The sequence below is a fragment of the Oncorhynchus tshawytscha genome, linkage group LG25 (assembly GCF_018296145.1).
Source record: "Oncorhynchus tshawytscha isolate Ot180627B linkage group LG25, Otsh_v2.0, whole genome shotgun sequence".
Lineage (NCBI taxonomy): Eukaryota > Metazoa > Chordata > Actinopteri > Salmoniformes > Salmonidae > Oncorhynchus > Oncorhynchus tshawytscha.
This window is the reverse complement of record NC_056453.1, coordinates 17,732,944-17,756,254: the sequence shown is the minus strand read 5'-3', so window position 1 is coordinate 17,756,254 and position 23,311 is coordinate 17,732,944. Positions and strand designations below refer to the sequence as shown.

Here is a 23,311-nt window from a genome sequence, read left to right as displayed (position 1 = left end):
AAGACGGATAGAAAACCTCCGTTAGATCCATCTCTGTTAGCACTGACCCAGATAGAGCTGGCTGCCGCGGTGTGTGTGTGTGTGTCTGTGTGTCTGTGTGTGCATGTGCGTGTGACTGGTCAGTATTGATGACAGGGGGAGGAGTTGACACTCTTGTCCTAGCCATTTACTGTTCAGTGTGTCGCTGACATCATAGTTTAAGGGTAAAACATGTTAAACAGTCTTGTTTCACCCCCTGAAGGTGAACATAATAATTAAATGGGCTACAATACAATTACTCTCTACATTATCATCATGTAAAGTGGGGAGAACAAGTATTTGATACACTGCCGATTTTGCAGGTTTTCCTACTTACAAAGCATGTAGAGGTCGGAAATTTTTTATCATAGATACACTTCAATTACGAGAGGCGGAATCTAAAACAAAAATCCTGAAAATCACATGGTATGATTTTAAAGTAATTCATTTGCATTTTATTGCATGACATAAGTATTTGATCACCTACCAACCAGTAAGAATTATGGCTCTCACAGAACTGTTAGTTTTTCTTTAAGAAGCCCTCCTGTTCTCCACTCATTACCTGTAATAACTGTACCTGTTTGAACTCGTTACCTGTATAAAAAGACACATGTCCACACACTCAATCAAACAGACTCCAACCTCTCCACAATGGCCAAGACCAGAGAGCTGTGTAAGGACATCAGGGATAAAATTGTAGACCTGCACAAGGCTGGGATTGGCTACAGGACAATAAGCAAGCAGCTTGGTGAGAAGGCAACAACTGTTGGCGCAATTATTAGAAAATGGAAGTTCAAGATGATGGTCAATCACCCTCGGTCTGGGGCTCCATGCAAGATCTCACCTTGTGGGGCATCAATGATCATGAGGAAGGTGAGGGATCAGCCCAGAACTACACGGCAGGACCTGGTCAATGACCTGAAGAGAGCTGGGACCACAGTCTCAAAGAAAACCATGAGTAACACACTACGCCATCATGAATTAAAATCCTGCAGCGCACGCAAGGTCCCCCTGCTCAAGCCAGCGCATGTCCAGGCCCGTCTGAAGTTTGCCAATGACCATCTGGATGATCCAGAGAAGGAATGGGAGAAGGTCATGTGGTCTGATGAGACAAAAATAGAGCTTTTTGGTCAGAAACTCCACTCGCCGTGTTTGGAGGAAGAAGAAGGATGAGTACAACCCCAGAACACCATCCCAACCGTGAAGCATGGAGGTGGAAACATCATTCTTTGGAGATGCTTTTCTGCAAAGGTGACAGGACGACTGCACCGTATTGAGGGGAGGATGGATGGGGCCATGTATCGCGAGATCTTGGCCAACAACCTCCTTCCCTCAGTAAGAGCATTGAAGATGGGTCATGGCTGGGTCTTCCAGCATGACAATGACCCGAAACACACAGCCAGGGCAACTAAGGAGTGGCTCCGTAAGAAGAATCTCAAGGTCCTGGAGTGGCCTAGCCAGTCTCCAGACCTGAACCCAATAGAAAATCTTTTTAGGGAGATGAAAGTCCGTATTGCCTAGCGACAGCCCCGAAACCTGAAGGATCTGGAGAAGGACTGTATGGAGGAGTGGGCCAAAATCCCTGCTGCAGTGTGTGCAAACCTGGTCAAGAACTACAGGAAATGTATGATCTCTGTAATTGCAAACAAAGGTTTCTGTACCAAATATTAATTTCTGCTTTTCTGATGTATCAAATACTTATGTCATGCAATACATACTTAAAAATCATACAATGTGATTTTTGGGATTTTTGTTTTAGATTCCATCTCTCACAGTTGAAGTGTACATATGATAGAAATTATAGACCTCTACATGCTTTGTAAGTAGGAAAACCCGCAAAATCGGTAGTGTATCAAGTACTTGTTCTCCCCACTGCATGTATATTTATTTTTTACACCCTATCATAATTATTAGTAAAAGGTGTGCTGAAGTAGGACATTATATATTAATACCTGATAAAGTGATACAGCACGAGAGGCTGTGCCATCAATAAATCAACAGGCAAGCGATGCTGTTAGCTAGGACACAAAATGGCCAAATCCTACTTTAGTACCAGTTTTTGAAGACAAACACAGAGAGAGGGAAAGCCATCTTCTGGGACATGACCCACACAGAGCAGGTCTGAGTAAAGCGTTTATCTCTTTGGGCTGTGAGCCTGGGAGAGTTAGAGGCCATCTGTTACAGTGACACATTCACTCCCTGAGCTGAGCTATGTAAAGAACACTCAGAGCTACATTCTCTCTCTTTCACATTTTCTCTGTTTTCCCTTTGTCTTTGTTTCTCTTCTCTCTCTCTCTCTCTCTCTCTCTCTCCTCTCTCTCTCCTCTCTCTCACTCTCTCCTCTCTCTCTCTCTCTCTCTGTGTGTGGGGGAAAGAAAGGATACACCGTGCCTGGCTGCCACATTATAGACAGCACCCCGCTGAACACTTCTTCCTTCCTCACTCACTCTTTCAAGTATCTCTCTCCTGTCTCCGTCTCATCTCCCTCTCTCCATCTTTCCATCGCTCTTTCTCCCTATAGGGCAACCCACTAGCTGCCTAGGGGAGAATATCACAGTGCACAGTCAAGCACCAGGAGGGTGAGACATACCTTTAGACAGAGACTGTACTGGACATAACTGTGAATCTGTGTGTGTGTGTGTGTTGTTTAGGTAAGGTATAGAAACAGGAGCAGATGGCTTGGTCTTCCCCAGCAGAGAGACGTGATTAAGCAGCACCTTTGATCCACTGAACTAAACTACACATACAGCAGCCCAAAGCTAACACACTCAGGAGTGAGTGTGTGTGTGTGTGTGTGTGTGTGTGTGTGTGTGTGTGTGTGTGTGTGTGTGTGTGTGTGTGTGTGTGTGTGTGTGTGTGTGTGTGTGTGTGAGCCAGAGCTAATAGAGGGTGGCATACTGGCAGGAGGGGCAACCCCATCCCTTCATCATCTCCCATCCCTTCATCATCATCTCTCTCTTTTCTTTATTCCCTCCTCCCCCTTTTCTTTATTTCCTCCTCCCCTCTTTATTTCCTCCTCCCTCTTTATTTCCTCCTCCCCTCTTTATTTCCACCTCCCTCTTTTCTTTCTTTCCTCCTCCCTCTTTTCTTTCTTTCCTCCTCCCCTCTTTTCTTTATTTCCCCCTCCCCTCTTGTCTTTATTCCCTCCTCACCTCTTGTCTTTATTCCCTCCTCCCTCTTTTCTTTATTCCCCCTCCCCTCTTGTCTTTATTCCCTCCTCCCCTCTTGTCTTTATTCCCTCCTCCCCTCTTTTCTTTATTCCCTCCTCCCCTCTTTTCTTTATTCCCTCCTCCCCTCTTTTCTTTATTCCCTCCTCCCCTCTTTTCTTTATTCCCTCCTCCCTTCTTTTCCTCCCTCCATAATTTTCTCTTCCCTTCATCCAAAGTTGTGTGCAAAAAGAGGAAACTGCCCCTGCTCAGCTGAGTTCTCTGTCATGTTAGAGAACTACAGACTCACACACACACACACAAACACACACACACACACACACACACACACACACACACACACCTCCTCTGAGCGCTGGCCTGCCTAATACAATTATACAGTAAAACAATAATACGCTGTGATGGACAGATTTGGGGTGGGGCTGTCGCGTCTGTCTTTCTCACTGGCGCATGTCATAGAAAAAGAATCTCCTCCACGCGTGAATATTCAGTGTGTGGAGATATGACTGTATACACAAACATGTCCTTACATTCCCTTACCAGGAAAGGGGGTAATAGAGAGGGGGAGGAGAGCGGGAGAGAGAGATGGAGAGAACGAGAGACAGAGAGAGATAGAGAGGACCTTGCTCTCTCATCGAGCAGACACAGTGACACAGACAGAGTTCTGTGGTTTGAGGACAGAGGGTTGCTCCTGCATATTTCACAGCCTACCCTGCTACCATCTGGTGCCTGTGACACATGCGCACGCAGGCACACGCACACGCACACACACACACACACTCCTGCATGAGCGTGGGTGGACAACCTACAGTTGGTGATACGGTAACAAAAACAGTGCTGTGGATAGTGGATGAATCGTGGGTCACTGTGAAGAACAAGGAACCACAACACACGACAGGAAAATGTCCACAAACGTCTATAGCGGACTGAGTCGGATGAGAGAGAGGCAGGGGGACGGGTAGGGAGCGCGGGATGGGACCCTACCTCCCGTGAACGTTGAACCCTGACTTCTGAACCACCATGGTAGGGGACACACAGAACATGCTAGAAACTCTGTACCTGTCAGTGTGCCTTCAGAGAGGACCCAACTCACCCCCGGAATCATCAACACATCTAGAAGAACGAGACCAGGTTAGTCAGAGAGAGGTGTGGAACGAGGGATGGGCGAAGGAGAGAGAGTGTAAGAAGGAGAAATAGGGGTGAAGTAAGAGCAGAAGGATGAAGATGACAACGTGGGCTGGTTAGTTCCTACTGTGAGTCTTTTCCACTTATTCTGAGTCCAGTGTGAGCTCGTGATACAGTTGATAAGGGTTCGATGATTCAGTTGGGGATTTTGTAGACAGTCAGTCAAACCCCGATATTCAAACCCCAAAATCCCAAAGATCTATGAACAAAAAAATGACTGCGACACAAATAGAGCCACTCGGGTGGAGTAAAAAAAAGAAAGAGGCAACCTCCACATCAGAAGAAAACAACTTACGTTTCCCTTCTCTTCACAAACTCTTGTGCCATCCAGAAAAGCAGAGTGTAGATTCTGAAGCCTGTCCAGTCACAAGGGGTATTACCTCTCCTCTACATACCTTTAATCAACCATTCTCTTACTCTGTCAAACGATTCTACAACTTCAGTCACAGTTGTGCAAAACATAGTTTCCAAGCAACAGAAAAAGAACAAGCTTGAGGTTACAGACCGGATAAAGGAAAGACTATAAACCATAAAGTAAAGATAATCTATAGGGAAAATGAAACGGAGAAAGAAACCAATGGACATGAGGGGCCTTGAACAATTATAGAGACGGATAGAGGAGGGCGTGTTCATTCTCTGTTTGTTTTCGGAAGCATTTGAGAGTGGTTTGTACAAGGCCTGTTTAAGGGGAAAGGGGGATACCTAGCCAGTTGCACAACTGAATGCATTCAACCAAAATATGTCTTCTGCATTTAACCCAACCCCTCTGAATCAGAGAGGTGCAGGGGGCTGCCTTAATCCACATCATCGGCACCCTGGGAGCAGTTGTTAGGGGTTAATTGCCTTGCTCAAGGGCAGAAAGGCATATTTTCCCACCTTCCCGGCTCGGGGATTGGAACCAGCAACCTTTTGGTAACTGGCCCAACACGCTGAAACACTAGGCTACCTGTCGTAGGTGTGTGAGTGAGGGCAAGAGGGTGGAAGTAAAAGAGTGAGCGAGAAGGAGACTGTGTGTGTTCGGTCTGTTTGAGTGACTGTATGTGCGTGAGAGGGTGTGAGAGCATGGGAGAGTGTGAGTGCATGAGCACTTTGGGCACACCACATCTGCAAGAGAAAATCCATATCCATCTGTATTTCTCAAGAGATTCGCACGGTCAACTACCGAAGGCATTCCCACTGTCAACTACCATCAACATTCGATGAAAAAAAATCCAAATGATCTTACTTTGATCCACCAAAAGTATCTCTACAGCCAATACGGCTACTGAAATAACCACTATTTCTCATTTCCAATGTTTGGGGTTAGAAGGCAGTGGAATCACTATAGAGAGGCGAAGTCGGGCATCTGGTAACCCGTTCTTGTACAGCTGGAGGGGCGGCCGGGCAAAGATCTAGGATCAGCTAACCTTCGTATGATCCTAACCCTTTTCATAAAGAGGAAACCATAGATCAGCATCTAGGTACTCCCTAGTTTGGTTTGTAGTTCTACCTACCCCTCCGGATGTACTACAACTACATGCAGGAGAGGAGGGGGAAGGGGGGAGATAGGGGGGATGTAACCTCGCCCTCACCCCACCCCCCTCCCTCTAACTCTGAAAGTACCACGCCATGCAAGTCCCGTCCACCAGTACTCACTGGGCATGCTCCAAGGGGACGTCCTAAGTACTCCCTCTACGATAGGCCAGGCAGGGAAAAGGGGGGGAGGGGGAGGGGTCTATTCTTACTAGACCAGCGCTCAACAACTCCGATCCTGGAGAGAGGCTGGGTGTGTGGGCTTTTGTTCCAGCCCAGCACTAACACACCTGATTCCAGGCTTTACAATTATTGCTGGGCTAGAACCAAGTCCTGCACACCCAGTAGCTCTCCTGGACCAGAATGGGTGGCCACTGACCCCCACACAAAGAGAGGATATCTAGCGGGGACACTACAGGGAGGAAAACCATTTAAAAAGAAAAGGCACTTCTACAGTAATGCAAAATAGCAACTATTCCAGGTCTAGCGCGTTTCTACGTCCGTTGACTTCGGTCAAATCAAACCAAAACAAGCTCAAACCAGGCAGGACTCAGAAAGATGTGGAAAGACTACCGACCAGCCAGCTCCTTCTCCTTACTCCGTCTCTTTTTCTCCATCCGTTTCAGTCTCTTCTCCTCCCTGCGCTTGGCCTCCTCGGCCTCCTGGCTGCGACGACACTTGTGGAAGTTCTCCACCACCACACCCACGAACATGTTGAGCACGAAGAAGCTGACGATGAGCAGGAAGGAGATGAAGTAGAGGAGCATCCAGGGGTTGTAGTTCAGCTGTGGCTGGAGGGGGTAGACATAGACAGAGTATAGTGTAATATACTGTACTCGCACACACACAGTATGATGTTATGTACACACACTCATTTTTGGCAGAGTTATGAGTATTGTGGTGGTGCACTCTATGCAAACGCCGAAAAACCAGCCCCAAGTCCCACTGGGCACAGAATTGAACGTCTATTCCACGTGGGTTCAACGTCACTTTATTGAAATGACGTGGAAACAACGTTGATTCAACCAGTGTGTGCGCAGCGGGATGTGTGTGTGTCTCTATCCAACTTGAGCGGAGCACACTACCAGCTAGCTGCCTTTTGTGACTGCCAGGACCACCGTCATCCTGCTGCTACAGTCAACACGACAAAATGTAGAAATGAATGCAGAAATAAACACATGAACAACACTGTTAATTTGATACAAAACAGTACATCCGGAAAGCTAAATGTATGAGTATACACAGTACTGTAAGCTGCAGAACGTGTGGAAGAAGCTAGAGGGGTGTTGGATGATTTTGGACAGTAAGCAGCGTATAGAGAGGAGATCAATGCCTCGTCTCTAAAGCAGAGACAGAAACGCTGACCTGATGTGTCATAAACATCAACACATCTCTGGTCCTAGCCACCCAAGCCTTTGTTCTGCTGTTCTGCTACTGTATCTCTAGTGAACAGAGGAAAAAGTGCATGTGTTTGTGTGTGTGTGTGTGTGTGTGTGTGTGTGTGTGTGTGTGTGTGTGTGTGTGTGTGTGTGTGTGTGTGTGTGTGTGTGCGTGCGTGTACATATTCAGTGGCTAGTGGGTTTACACACCCCTTCCACAGTCTTCACATTTTGCTGTCTCAAAAGGAATAAAAATAAATACAAATCCTACAGATCTACACAACCTACTCCGCATTTTCAAAGAGAAAGTATATTATAGAACGTTCCCCCAAAGATGTCTTGATAGCTTATGTCTTCACACCCCAGAGTTAATACTTGGTTGAAGCTTTTCTACAATAATAATATCCTACCAAATGTACCCAGCCCTCAGGGCAACGTATGCCCATTGTTTTTGTCAAAATTGCTCAAGCTCAGTAAATTTGGTTAGGAATCATTGACAGGCAGCAGGGGCAGACTGGGGAAAATCATTCGGCCCTTGCATTTTATCCACACCATCCCACATCACTGCGCACACCAGCCCACATTACTATTACAGCGTTCCAGAAGAGCATTTTTCCTTGGTGTCACTGGTGCCACAAACGTTTACAGTTGGTGGCACCAGCCCATTATGTGGTTGGACCCACTTAACAAAGAGCTGCAGTCAGTTTTAGATTGGGTGGCAAGAAATAAGTTTGTCCTAAATATTTCAAAAATGAAAAGTATTGAATTTGGGACAAATCCTTCACTGAACCCTAAACCTCTACTAAATCTCGTAAGGAATTATGTGGACATTGTGGTGTGGTAAGGAGCCACAAAGAGGGACTTTACAATTACAATTGGCCCAGAACAGAGCAGCACGGCTGACCCCTAAATGTACACAGAGAGCTAACATTAATAATATGTCAATCTCCACTGGCTCAAAATAGAGCAAAGATTGACTTTGTCAATGTTTGTATTTGTGAGAAGTATTGACATGTTGAATTCACAGAGCTGTCTGTTTGAACTACTATCACACAGCTCTGTCAACCATGGTGGAAAAAGTACCCAATTGTCATACTTGAGTAAAAGTATAGATACCTTCATAGAAAATAACTGAAGTGAAAGTGAAAGTCACCCAGTAAAACACTCCTTGAGTTTAATGTCTAAAAGTATTTGGTTTAAAATATACTTAAGTATCAAAGGTAAAAGTACTTGCTAAAATATACTTACGTATCAAAAGTAAACGTAGAAATAATTTCAAATTCCTTATATTAAGCAAACCAGATGGCACCATTTTCTTGTTTTTGTATTTATTTACAGAGAGCCAGGGGCACACTTCAACACTCAGACACGATTTACAAATGATGCATGTGTGTTTAGTGAGTCTGCCAGATCAGAGGCAGTAGAGAGGACCAGGGATGTTCTTTCAATAAGTGTGTGAATTGGATCATTGTCCTGCTAAGCATTCAAAATGTAACTCGTTTTTGGGTTTCAGGGAAAATGTAGCGAAATGAAAAGTTGTCAAAAATATAACAAGTAAAGTAAAGTAAAGATACCCGAGAAAAAAAATGAAATGCCTTAAGTACCCCACAAGACATGCCACCAAAGGTCTCTTCACAGTCCCCAATTCCAGAACAGACTATGGGAGGCGCATAGTACTACATAGAGCCATGACTACATAGTACTCTATTCCACATCAAGTAACATGCAAGCAGTAAAATCAGATTTACAAAACAGAAAAATACACCTTATGGAACAGCGGGGACTGGGAAGAGACACACACACACAGGCACAGACATACACACTACACACACACGTACACATGGATTTTGTGTTGTAGATATGTGGTAGTAGAGTGTGTAGTGGCCACATTTAACATGTTATGAAATCTGTTGTGAAATGTAATGTAATGTTTTTTTAATTGTATATAACTGCCTTCATTTTGCTGGAACCCAGGAAGAGTAGCTGCTGCCTTGGTAGCAGCTAATGGGGATCCATAATAAACACAAATCCTGAAACGGCCTAATCATCTTATTAAGTAATTCATACTGCTTTATTACAAAGTATAATAAATACTGACTGCTGAGGTACCCAAGAAATGTGTTTTTTTCCATCTAACACATCCAGGCAGGAATGCATGCGTCAAGATATTTTGATGTGCAACCAAATCTAGACAGCCATGAATTTTGGGTTGACAATTACACTAGAGTTGCCATATTTAACTGTCTAAAATAAGATTGCAGAATTTCCTGATTTATTTCTTGCTCAATAGAGTTGCATTACATACATCTTTATGTGCTCTAACTAATATCATAGGCTAAATCATTTGGGGTGCAACACCTGAGGAAGTGGAAACTCAAAACATAATAACTATAATACCCGCTGCTAGTAGCCATGTATTCATCCAACAGTAAATGTAATGTCCTAAACAAATGTTGCAGTTGTAGGCTACTACCCATGAGACCTATAGGTCTATTCCCTCGCATTGGGCCGGTGCGCTTTCTGGGTGCGCACCGCTCCGTATCTCAAAGCCATATCAAATATCTTGGTTGTAAAGGTAATTGTTATTGAGCTGAATGTTGAGAGTTGAGAAATACAGATGATACCTACAGAAAGCTGAGACCCTCCTCTCCTCGACAGGGACAGGGGGACAAAGCTTCCAAAGTAGTGTTTTTCCCTAAATTTAATTTTGAAACGCATTTTTCTCTCGAGAACATGGCTGGAGAGGAGAGTGGCTCACTCATCAAACCAACAGGCCCCAGCGAGGGCACAGGGGCAGGGTAGACAGTCCATTACAAGAATCATGAGGATAATGCACTTTACTGTTTGACCAAATCATGGTTTGGCAGCTCCACAAATGTGAAGTTTTGAGTGAGATGACAATGTGCTTTTTCTACGTTTATGGGTACCCTTTCCGTTTTTACGATCCATGATCTCTTTGCTGATGCCAAGTTTGACTTTGAATGTGAGTTTGCATGACCTCAGCTCAGCCCCTATCAGAAAACCAGGCTGGCCCATCTTGGTAGGGAGGCCGGCCATTGCCCACTGATCAGCCAAATGCTCATTATTTTTTATTTTACCTTTATTTAAATAGGCAAGTCAGTTAAGAACAAATTCTTATTTTCAATGACGGCCTAGGAACAGTTTGTTAACTGCCTGAACGACAGATTTCTCCCTTGTCAGCTCGGGATATGAACTTGCAACCTTTCAGTTACTAGTCCAACGCTCTCACCACTAGGCTATCCTGCCGCCCCATAGACTATAGATTAGAATAACAGAGAAATTGCTAAAAAAAAATCTTAACAGGCCCATGGGCACCCGGCCCATTTTATTTTTATATATTCAAAATATTTTTGTGTGTTTTTGTGTGTGTCAATTTCGATCAGCCCACCCAACTAAAAAATGGTCCAGCCCATCTGACATTTGCCAGAATTACCAGATGGCAAATCCGCTCCTAACGGACAGCAATATTCAAACATTGTCTCTGACTTTTAAGCAAATTTAAGTCAGGACCACTCAGGACCACTCCACACATCTTGGGAAAGCCCTTCTGGTGTGAATTTGTGTAATTGCCTCACTGAAAAATAAAACTATATTCCAGGCTTTGGTTTTCCTTTACATTTCTACCTGGGCTTGGCTCCTTTCATATTTATTTTGATCCCGACAAACTCCAAAGTCACTGCCGATGACAAGCATACCCATAACATGATGCTGCCACCGTAATACTTTAAAATACAGCGAGTTTCACTCTGGCTTGTGTTGTATTGGATTTGACCCAAACCTGCAGTTTTTACTTTAGGCCAAAACGTTATTGTCCTTGCTGTGTTGTAGTATTCCTTAATGGCCTTGTTGCAAACAGAATGGATGATTTGTAGTGGATTTCTTTTACATAGTCTTCATTCTTTTCACTTCGTCATACAGGCCAGTAATGTGGAGTGAATGCAATGTTGTTGATTTTATTTATTTATTTTTTATTTATTTTACCTTTATTTAACCAGGTAGGCAAGTTGAGAACAAGTTCTCATTTACAATTGCGACCTGGCCAAGATAAAGCAAAGCAGTTCGACAGATACAACGACACAGAGTTACACATGGAACAAAACAAACATACAGTCAATAATACAGTTGAAAAATAAGTCTATATACAATGTGAGCAAGTGAGGTGAGATAAGGGAGGTAAAGGCAAAAAAAGGCCATGGTGGCAAAGTAAATACAATATAGCAAGTAAAACACTGGAATGGTTGATTAGCAGTGGAAGATTGTGCAAAGTAGAGATAGAAATAATGGGGTGCAAAGGAGCAAAATAAATAAATAAATACAGTAGGGAAAGAGGTAGTTGTTTGGGCTAAATTATAGGTGGGCTATGTAAAGGTGCAGTAATCTGTGAGCTGCTCTGACAGTTGGTGCTTAAAGATAGTGAGGGAGATAAGTGTTTCCAGTTTCAGAGATTTTTGTAGTTCGTTCCAGTCATTGGCAGCAGAGAACTGGAAGGAGAGGCGGCCAAAGGAAGAATTGGTTTTGGGGGTGACCAGAGAGATATACCTGCTGGAGCGCGTGCTACAGGTGGGTGCTGCTATGGTGACCAGCGAGCTGAGATAAGGGGGGACTTTACCTAGCAGGGTCTTGTAGTTGACCCGAAGCCAGTGAGTTTGGTGACGAGTATGAAGCGAGGGCCAGCCAACGAGAGCGTACAGGTCGCAGTGGTGGGTAGTATATGGGGCTTTGGTGACAAAACGGATGGCACTGTGATAGACTGCATCCAATTTATTGAGTAGGGTATTGGAGGCTATTTTGTAAATGACATCGCCGAAGTCGGTTTAACAAGGGTATTTTGGCAGCATGAGTGAAGGATGCTTTGTTGCGAAATAGGAAGCCAATTCTAGATTTAACATTGGATTGGAGATGTTTGATGTGAGTCTGGAAGGAGAGTTTACAGTCTAACCAGACACCTAGGTATTTGTAGTTGTCCACATATTCTAGGTCGGAGCCGTCCAGAGTAGTGATGTTGGACAGGCGGGCAGGGGCAGGCAGCGATCGGTTGAAGAGCATGCATTTAGTTTTACTTGTATTCAAGAGCAATTGAAGGCCACGGAAGGAGAGTTGTATGGCATTGAAGCTCGCCTGGAGGGTTGTTAACACAGTGTCCCTTTGTATTGTGGTGGCAGCACCATGTTATGGGTATGCTTGTTGCCGGCAGGGACTGGGGAGTTTGTTGGGATAAAATATGAAAGGAGCAAAGCCCAGATAAAAAATTAAAGCCCAACTAGTTCTTCTAAATACCTAACCTTGGGGATAGAGTTGTATTTTTCGGCAGGGCAATTACGCTAATGTTTACGCCAAAGACACACCAGACTGGCTTTCCAAGATGTGTTTAGTGTTCCTTAAGGTTCAGTCTCCGTCCTGACTTAAAAAACATCTGACACAAGGTTTGAATATTGCATATTCCATCAATGATTCCAAACCAAACTTACTGAGCTTGAGCAATTTTGACAAAAACAATGGATGTACGTTGCCTTAAGAGCTGAGCAAGGTTGGTAGAATCTTATTCAAAATGATTCACAGCTGTAACGGCTGTCAAAGATTTTTATTTTTTATTTGACCTTTATTTAACTAGGCAAGTCAGTTAAATAACAAATTCTTATTTTCAATGATTTTTCATTTTTTTTCATTTTTCATTTTTCATTTGTTTGTCATTTGGAAATGTTCTACAATTTTTCTTTCACTTTGAAAATGTTGTGTCGAAAAAATATATAACGAAATCCCTTTTTAGATGTAATTATAAGGCAGCAAATGTGAAGACTGTGCAAGGGGTGTGTAAACTTTTACTAGCAACTGTGTGTGGGAGCACACAATAAAGGGGTCCCTCTTACTAATCTCAGTGTATTGATGCTTCAGCGTTATTAGCAGCGAAAACAAATGAAGCAAACAATGGATTGGTTTATGGTTGGAGTTTGCTTTAAGACAACAGTAGAGCGAAGGTAACTCTTTTTCCTCTCTACAACACCTTACGTTCTACTTTTATACAAGGATCAGTTGTATGCATTGATGAGTTAAATTATACCTTTTCCCATGCGTGGATGTGCATAATGTGTGTGTGTTTATGTGTGGCCGTGTGTGTAACTGGGTCTATGTATAGTGTGTCTGGTGTATACCTGTTGGTTGACTCCCACTGCATCTAATCCATCATACATGATATCCACCCAACCATCCTTAGAAGCCAGCACGAAGAGAGACATCAGAGCCTGAGAGAGAGAGAGAGTGAATGGGGGAAAGAGAGACAAAGAGAGAGAGAAAAGAGATAGTGAGCGAGATAGAAGGGTGGAGAGAGAGAGAGAGAGAGAGAGAGAGAGGGAGAGAGAGAGAGAGAGAGAGAGAGAGAGAAGGGGGGTGAGAGAAATAGGGTCACTAACAAGGTTCCCACAAGAGCATTTTGTAAAGAAAGTGGTGGAGATACATCCCACTGCAAGTATTGACAATCGTACCTGTGCCAGGTTATCAAAGTTGTACTGCTGTCTAACCCATTTGTAGTTGGCCATTATACAGTCTGACTTGTTGGTGATGTTTCTCACGTCATCTCCCTGACATGCAAAGAACTTCCCCTTGAAGAGCTGAAAAAACACACACACACAATGGTCACACTCATGCCATCATTATGGTACATTCCAATTGCTCCTGTTTTTCCGTGATAGGATTCCCTTGCATGTTCCCCTAATTGTTAGTCACACACACAGACACAGACACCCCACCCCACCCCCCAAACACGCACATGCACGCGTACACACACGCACGCACACACACACACACACACACACGCACACACACACACACCAGCGAGTAACCCGGACAAAGATCTATTATATTGATAAGATAGCCAATTGACCGCTCTAACAATGGAAATACATATCCTCAATGATTGAAGGCAGGCGAGATCAGTTGGGACCATTCTAGCCAATGAGAGGGCAGATACCATGTGTGAGCAACAGGCACAACTAAGTAGTTTTTCTCAAAGTTGCCAGACTGCCACGTGCATCCACTTATATCAGTACATTTGTAACAACCTAAACATTACACAACTTCTATTCGATCAAATACGTCTCACATAATTCGACACTCTCTTATAGACCTCCATACAAAAACAGGCTTGTCTCACGCAGACAGATTTTGGGCGGAGTAAATCCTCTCGCTTCGCCTCATCCTCTCTAACCCGGACCCCGAGGATATCTAACTCGTTAGTGTAAATTGGACAGTGGATTAACAGCCATGTCTTCTCCATCTATATCATTTGACCAGCAGGGCTAGCCCTCACAGCTGAGTTATAGCCCAGAAACGCCTGGAAGATCACTTCTTCTGCTGACATGTCTCATTACAAAACATTTTTCTCAGAGGTGTTCCCTGATGTACGACCTATAAGTCCTCTCAGGGGGTGATTGGAGAAGAGGGGGCTTATGGGTAATGACATATTAGCCACTTGTCAGTTACAGTCCATTGATAGTGTTGTCACTCTTATACCAAAATCTGTCTGGTTTTAGAGCAAAACAGCTGAAAACAAGGTAATCAGTGATTTTCAGGATGCATAGGACAACAAACTCCATTGTGTTTTATTGATTTAATGAAAGCCTTCGACACTGTTGACCATGACCTGTTGCTGCGTAGATTCGAAAACATTGTTTTTGGTGCTAGAGTGTTGGATTGGTTGCAAAACTATCTCTCTGACAGAACCCAGAGTGTGGCACAGGAGGGCATAAAGTTAGAGTTTCAACAACTCACGAAAGGAGTCCCTCAAGGGTCCTGATCGAAGGAGTATCTCTGTCTAAGTACCTAGGCATTTGGTTGGATCAGGGTTGGTGTCAAACACACTGGGGAAGGGGGGGGGCTAAGTCAATATACTTTAAAATGTCCAAATCTTGACTTTGTCCAGCTCGCTAATAATAATCTAAATGAAAGCTCGACAGTCAGGGAGCACATAACATTCCTAAAAAGATGGATAGAGGAATATTTTTAGCAAATTTGGACAGTGAGGAAATATAACCAATTTTCAGGACCTTGTTAAAGACTGAATGCAGCCCCCGTGGAAGAATGAATTTGACACCCCTGGGTTAGTCAGTGGTTCTCAATCCTGATCCTTGGGGACGCAAAGGGGAGCACATTTTAGTTTTTGGCCTAGCACTACACAGCTGATTCAAATGATCAAGTCCTCATCAAGCTTTGTTGATTTGAATCAGGTGTGTAGAGATAAGGCAAAAACTAATAAGTGCAGCTCTTTGTGTCCCCAGGACCAGGCTGGAGAACCACTCAAACAGCACATTGAAAACATGGAAAATAAACTGAAATTAAGTTTGTATTTTAATATTTTTTTTTCTAGTTAGGAAGGATTTTGTCTAAGAGACATTTTTATCCGTGTTATTTACGTGCGAGCCTCCGCCATTACCCTTAAGCTACTGGAAGTGGTCTATCACTGGAGTGCTTAGGTTCATAACTAATGCAAGACCACTGTCAACTACAGTATATGACACGGTGAAGTGGCCCTCCCTTCCTACCAGAAGGCTGAAGCAATAGTTGTGTATGAGGCAGTGCTTGGGGCTACTCCATTAATATCTTTGCTCCTCGCAAACAACAACATCGCAATCCTACAGCCTCCACTCTCAGTCAGTGCTCTCATTCACAGTTCCTAGGGCAAAGACGGAAATGGGGAAACAATCGTCCTACAATGCTTTTCTGGTGGAGAGGTTGTTACTGTCTGAGTTTAAATCTCTGATAGAAGAAAATGGTATTGACCATTGTAATTGTTTTTTTAATGTATTGTACTGTGCTCTTGTGTTATGTGTAGATGCTGACCCCCTCCTGCTGACCTCTTGTCAGGTCCTCCTCAAAAAAATAGGTTTCTAGCCTCAATGGTATTTTACTGGTTAAATAAACGTAAAACATTATTATAATAATAAACTCTGAGGTGGAGAGAAGAGTTTGGTGTATATAAGGAGTAGAGACGAGTTCTCACACCAACGTTATTAAGACGTGAAAACTACTAGAAAGGAAAATGTTCCCTGACATTGGTTGAATCCTATTGTTTTGGGAACACGTGCCTCCCGAAAGGATTGACACCACTTGACTTTTTCCACATTTTGTTGTGTCACAGCCTGAATTTAAAATGGATTCAATTGAGATGTTGTGTCACTGATTTACACACAATACCCCATAATGTCAAAGTGGAATTATTTTTTAAATGTTTACAAATGAATAATAATATGCTGGGGCTTTTTGTATGGGTTGCATAAATGATCTATTCTCACCTGTACTCCCAGGATACCAAAGATTATGAAGAAAGCGCAGCAGATGACCACGATGTTCCCTATAGGCTTCAGAGATGACATCAGAGTCTCCACCACCAGCTTCAGACCTGGCGCCCTGCTGATAACACTGGAGAACACAGAGAGACACAGAGGCACAATGTTAAACTTAGAAGACTGATGAAGAGTGCAGGAGAGAGAGAAAGAGTTGTTTAGGTCTGTTACAGAGCAGCCAGGACAGATGGAGATGCCTGTGGCTCTCCCTCCCCCTCTTCCCTTTCCCTTCCCCTTCCTCCCCTTTCCCTTCTTCACCCTTCGTCTCCTAGCCCTCTGCCCTTTTTTTTCTGTCACAGGGAATCAGTGACAGTCAATTGCCCTCACCCCTCCAGTACCTCTTCCCCTCTTCTCACCTCTCTCTCTGCACCATCTCTCCCCCTAACCAGTAGGTATCTTTACTACCTGTCTGTCTATCTTTCTGTCTGTCTTTCTACTTGTCTGTCACTCTCTACCACCTGACTGTCTATCTGTGAGGCTGCATGCTAAGCTCAGCTTTGTCTTCAGTCCAGTGGTCTCATGTTCGGCGAGAAGGGAGGGTGAAAGGAAATCAATAGTTCATTAAGAGAAAAACTGAGAGAAGATATACGGAGGATGTGGAGATAACACTGAGACTAAGACCAGATCAATAACACTGATCAGTACACAGATATGGAGAAACACACTCGGTCAAACGCACACAAACACATTCATGGACCTACCCACTCCCCCACACCACACCACAAGTGTAACACATTTGGGATGACCATAAATGTAATTCTATCATCTGCTCTCTCTCTCAATTCAATTTAATTCAATTTAAGGGCTTTATTGGCATGGGAAACATATGTTAACATTGCCAAAGCAAGTTAAGTAGATAATGAAAAAAAGTGAAATAAACAGTCAAAAATGTACAGTAAACATTGCACTCACCGAAGTTCAAAAATAATAAAGACATTTCAAATTGTTGTAACGACGTGCACATAGTTAAAGTACAAAAGGGAAAATAAATCAACATAAATATGGGTTGTATTTACAGTGGTGTTGCCCTTTTCTTGTGTCAACAGGTCACAAAACTTGCTGCTGTGATGACACTCTGTGGTATTTTACCCAGTAGATATGAGAGTTTATCAAAATTGGGTTTGTTTTCAAATTCTTTGTAGATCTGTGTAATCTGAGGGAAATATGAGTCTCTAATATGGTCATACATTGGGCAGGAGGTTAGGAAGTGCAGCTCTGTTTCCACCTCATTTTGTGGGCAGTGAGCACATAGCCTGTCTTCTCTTGAGAGCCAGGTCTGCCTACGGTGGCCTTTCTCAATTAGCAAGGCTATGCTCACTGAGTCTGTACATAGTCAAAGTTTTCCTTAAGTTTGGGTCAGTCACAGTGGTCAGGAATTCTGCCACTGTGTACTCTCTGTTTAGGGCTAAATAGCATTCTAGGTTGCAGATTTATTTTTGTTAATTCTTTCCAATTTGTCAAGTAATTCTCTTTTTGTTTTCACATGATTTGGTTGGGTATAATTGTGTCCTGGGGCTCTGTGAGGTCTGTTTGTGTTCGTGAACAGAGTCCCAGGACCTGCTTGCTTAGGGGACTCTTCGCCAGGTTCATTTATCTGTAGGTGATCGCTATGTTATGGAAGGTTTGGGAAACGCTTCCTTTTAGGTGATTGTAGAATTTAACGGCTCTTTTCTGGATTTTGATAATTAGAGCGTATCGGCCTAATTCTGCTCTGCAAGCATTATTTGGTGGTTTATGTTGTACACTGAGGATATATTTGCAGAAATCAGCATGCAGTCTCAATTTGTGTTTGTCCCATTTTGTAAATTCTTGGTTGGTGAGCAGACCCCAGACCTCACAACCATAAAGGACAATGGGTTCTATAACTGATTCAAGTATTTTTTGCCCGATCCTAATTGGTATGTCACATTTTATGTTCCTTTTGATGGCATAGAATGCCCTTCTTGCCTTGTCTCTCAGATCGTTCAAAGCTCTGTGGAAGTTATCTGTGGTGCTGATGTTTAGGCTGAGGTATGTATAGTTTTTTTGAGTGCTCTAGGGCAACAGTGTCTAGATGGAATTTATATTTGTGGTCCTGTCAACTGGACCTTTTTTGGAACACTAATGGAAATTTACTGTCAGGGCCCAGGTCTGACAGAATCTGTACAGAAGATCTAGGTGATGCTGTAGGTCCTCCTTGGTTAGGAACCAGAAGCACCAGATCAACAGCAAACAGTAGAAAATTGACTTCAGATTTTAGTAGGGTGAGGCCGGGTGCTGCAGACTGTTCTAGTGGTCTCACCAATTCGTTGATATAGACTCAGCAAAAAAAAAAAAAAACGTCCTCTCACTGTCAACTGCGTTAATTTTCAGCAAACTTAACATGTGTAAATATTTGTATGAAGATAACAGGATTCAACAACTGAGACATAAACTGAACAAGTTCCACAGACACATGACTAACAGAAACTGAATAACGTGTCCCTGAACAAAGGGGGGTCAAAATCAAAAGTAACAGTCAGTATCTGGTGTGGCCACCAGCTGCATTAAGTACTGCAGTGCATCTCCTCCTCATGGACTGCACCAGATTTGCCAGTTCTTGCTGTGAGATGTTACCCCACTCTTACACCAAGGCACCTACAAGTTCCCGGACATTTCTGGGGGTAACGGTCCTAGCCCTCACCCTCCGATCCAACAGGTCCCAGACTTGCTCAATAGGATTAAGATCTGTGCTCTTCGCTGGCCAATGCAGAACACTGACATTCCTGTCTTGCAGGAAATCACACACAGAATGAGCAGTATGGATGGTGGCATTGTCATGCTGGAGGGTCATGTCAGGATGAGCCTGCAGGAAGGGTACCACATGAGGGAGGAGGGTGTCTTCCTTGTAATGCACAGCATTGAGATTGCCTGCAATGACAACAAGCTCAGTCCGATGATGCTGTGACACACCGCCCCAGACCATTACGGATCCTCCACCTCCAAATCGATCCCGCTCTATAGTACAGGCCTCCGTGTAACGCTCATTCCTTCGACGATAACCGCGAATCCGACCATCACCCTTGGTGAGACAAAACCGCGACTTGTCAGTGAATAGCAGTTTTTGCCAGTCCTGTCTGGTCCAACGGCGGTGGGTTTGTGCCCATAGGCGACGTTGTTGCCGGTGATGTCTGGTGAGGACCTGCCTTACAACAGACCTACAAGCCCTCAGTCCAGCCTCTCTCAGCCTATTGCGGACAGTCTGAGCACTGATGTGCGGATTGTGCGTTCCTGGTGTAACTCAGGCAGTTGTTGTTGCCATCCTGTACCTGTCCCGCATGTGTGATGTTCGGATGTACCGATCCTGTGCAGGTGATGTTACACGTTGTCTGCCACTGCGAGGAAAATCAGCTGTCCGTCCGGTCTCCCTGTAGCGCTGTCTTAGGCGTCTCACAGTATGGACATTGCAATTTATTGCCCTGGCCACATCTGCAGTCCTCATGCCTCCTTGCAGCATGCCTAAGGCATGTTCACGCAGATGTGCAGGGACCCTGGGCATCTTTCTTTGCTGTTTTTCAGAGTTTTCATAAATGTGACCTTAATTGCCTACCGTCTGTAAGCTGTTAGTGTCTGAACGACCGTTCCACAGGTGCATGTTCAATAATTGTTTATGGTTCATTGAACACGCATGGGAAACAGTGTTTAAACCCTTTACAATGAAGATCTGTGAAGTTTTTGGATTTTTACGTATTATCTTTGAAAGACAGGGTCCTGAAAAAGGGACGTTTCTTTTTTTGCTGAGTTTATATGTCTGAGAGGGTGGGACTTAAGCTACATCCCTGTCTCTGGATTTTATGATGTTGTATGTTTTCCCCCCCAACACCACTTTCACTCAATTTGTAAAGCAGACCCTTATGCCAAATTGAGTCAAAAGCTTTTTTGAAATCAACAAAGCATGGGAAGTCGTTGCCTTTGTTTTAGTTTGTTTGTTTGTCTATTAGGGTGTGGAGGGTGAAAATGTGGTCTGTCGTACGGTCGTAAAGCCAATTTGACTTTTAATCAGTACATTGTTTTCACTGATGAAATGCACAAGTCTTCTGTTAATCATAATGCAGAGGATTTTCCCAAGGTTGCTGTTCATACAGTTGAAATCAGAAGTTTACATACACTTAGGTTGGAGTCATTAAAACTCCACTCCACAAACTTCTTCTTAATAAACTATAGTTTTGGCAAGTCGGTTAGGACTGTCACGTTCGTCGTATGAATAAGACCAAGGCGCAGCGGTGTGTAGAATTCCACATATTTTAATCAACTGAAACTCACTAAACAAAACAATAAAGAACAACCGAAACGTGACGCTATACAAAATAGTGCTGACAGGCAACTACACATAGTCAAGATCCCACACCAGAAAGTAGGGAAAAAGGCCTGCCTAAATATGATCCTCAATCAGAGACAACGATAAACAGCTGTCTCTGATTGGGAACCATATCAGGCCAACATAGACATACAAAAACCCTAGACCTACAAAAAAACCTAGACAATTCAAAAACTAGCGTACCCACCCTAGTCACACCCTAACCTTACTAAAATACACAGAAAACAGAGATATCTAAGGTCAGGGCGTGATAAGGACTATCTACTTTGTGCATGACACAAGTCATTTTTCCAACAATTGTTTACAGACAGATTATTTCACATATAATTCACTGTATCCCAATTCCAGTGGGTCAGATGTTTACATACACTAAGTTGACTGTGCCTTCAAACAGCTTGGAAATTTCCAGAAAATTACGTTATAGCTTTAGAAGCTTCCGATAGGATAATTGACATCATTCGAGTCAATTGGAGGTGTACCTGTGGATGTATTTCAAGGCCGACCTTCAAACTCAGTGCCTCTTTGCTTGACATCATGGGACAATCAAAGGAAATCAGCCAAGACCTCAAAAAATAAATTGTAGACCTCCACAAGTCTGGTTCATCCTTGGGAGCAATTTCCAAATGACTGAAGGTACCACGTTCATCTGTACAAACAATAGTACGCAAGTACAAACACCATGTGACCACGCAGCCATCATACCGCTCAGGAAGGAGACGAGGTCTGTCTCCTAGAGATGAACGTACTTTGGTGCGAAAAGTGCAAATCAATCCCAGAACAACAGCAAAGGACCATGTGAAGATGCTGGAGGAAACAGGTACAAAAGTATCTATATCCACAGTAAAACAAGTCCTATATCGACCTAACCCGGAAGGCCGCTCAGTAAGGAAGAAGCCACTGCTCCAATACTGCCATAAAAAAAGACAGATTACGGTTTGCAACTGCACATGGGGACAAAGATCATACTTTTTGGAGAAATGTCCTCTGGTCTGATGAAACAAAAATAAAACTGTTTTGCCATAATGACCATCGTTATGTTTGGAGGAAAAAGGGGGAAGCTTGCAAGCCGAAGAACACCATCCCAACTGTGAAGAACTGTTGTGGGGGTGCTTTGCTGCAGAAGGGACTGGTGCACTTCACAAAATAGATGTCATCATGAGGTAGGAAAATGATGTTGATATATTGAAGCAACATCTCAAGACATCAGTCAGGAAGTTAAAGCTTGATCGCAAATGGCTCTTCCAAATGGACAATGACCCCAAGCATACTTCCAAAGTTGTGGCAAAATGGCTTAAGGACAACAAAGTCAAGGTATTGGAGTGGCCATCACAAAGCCCTGACCTCAATCCTATAGAAGATTTGTGGGCAGAACTGAAAAAGCGTGTGTGAGCAAGGAGGTCTACAAACCTGACTCAGTTACACCAGCTCTGTCAGGAGGATTGGGTCAAAATTCACCCAACTTAGTGTGGAAAGCTTGTGGAAGGCTACCCAAAACATTTGACTCAAGTTAAACGATTTAAAGGCAATGCTACCAAATACTAATTGAGTGTATGTAAACTTCTGACCAACTGGGAATTTTTACAGGGATTAAATGTCAGGAATTGTGAAAAACTGAGTTTAAATGTATTTAGCTAAGGTGTATGTAAACTTCCAACTTCAACTGTATCTCACGGTAGTTATTGGGGTCAAATTTGTCTCCACTTTTGTGGGATTGGGTGATCAGTCCTTGGTTCCAAATATTGGGGAAGATGCCAGACCTAAGGATACTGTTAAAGAGTTTAAATATAGCCAATTGGAATTTGTGGTCTGTATATTTTATTATTTTATTGAGGATACCATCAACACCACAGGCCTTTTTGGTTTGGCAGGTTTGTATTTTGTCCTGTAGTTCATTCAATGTAATTGGAGAATCCAGTGGATTATGGCAGTCTTTAATAGTTGATTCTAGGATTTGTATTTGATCATGTATATATGTTTGCTTTTTGTTATTTTTCTCCTGCTCTTTCTCCTGTTGATGTTGTCTCACAGTCCATAGAGCAGATATGTCTCTCTCCACCTCCAGTCTCTCCGGGTCTGGTTTAGGGGGTGTTGTTGAGCTGGACTATTTTTTTGTGCTGACTGGAGTGTGTTCACCTGCTGTTCCAGCTCCAGCTGGGTGAATGTATCCTTCATTTCAATAAGGGAGTAGTACTCTGTGCTGGGAGGCTGACTTTCCACTTGGGGTTGCTCATCTGTGGGGTTGTATAATGAAGAGGTCTGGTCTGACACACTCGAGGAGGGGGTATCTTTCTCAAGAGAGAGCATATCCTGCTGAGCTATCTCTTTGATTATGTGAAAGTCTAGCTGAAACTGTTTGGG

At 43.5% G+C, this 23,311-nt stretch overlaps 1 protein-coding gene across 1 annotated transcript in view; it reads right to left on the bottom strand.

The window, feature by feature from the left end:
* The window catches only part of cacna1g (calcium channel, voltage-dependent, T type, alpha 1G subunit), a 311,200-nt gene that overhangs the window by 28,106 nt on the left and 259,783 nt on the right, over positions 1-23,311 (bottom strand). Inside the window, exons 22-25 of the mRNA XM_042306304.1 lie at positions 16,567-16,693; positions 13,762-13,887; positions 13,432-13,521; positions 6,460-6,673 (exon numbers count right to left, since the gene is read on the bottom strand). Of these exons, the coding sequence (XP_042162238.1) occupies positions 6,460-6,673; positions 13,432-13,521; positions 13,762-13,887; positions 16,567-16,693 (557 nt within the window). The remainder of the gene's footprint in view (positions 1-6,459; positions 6,674-13,431; positions 13,522-13,761; positions 13,888-16,566; positions 16,694-23,311) is intronic.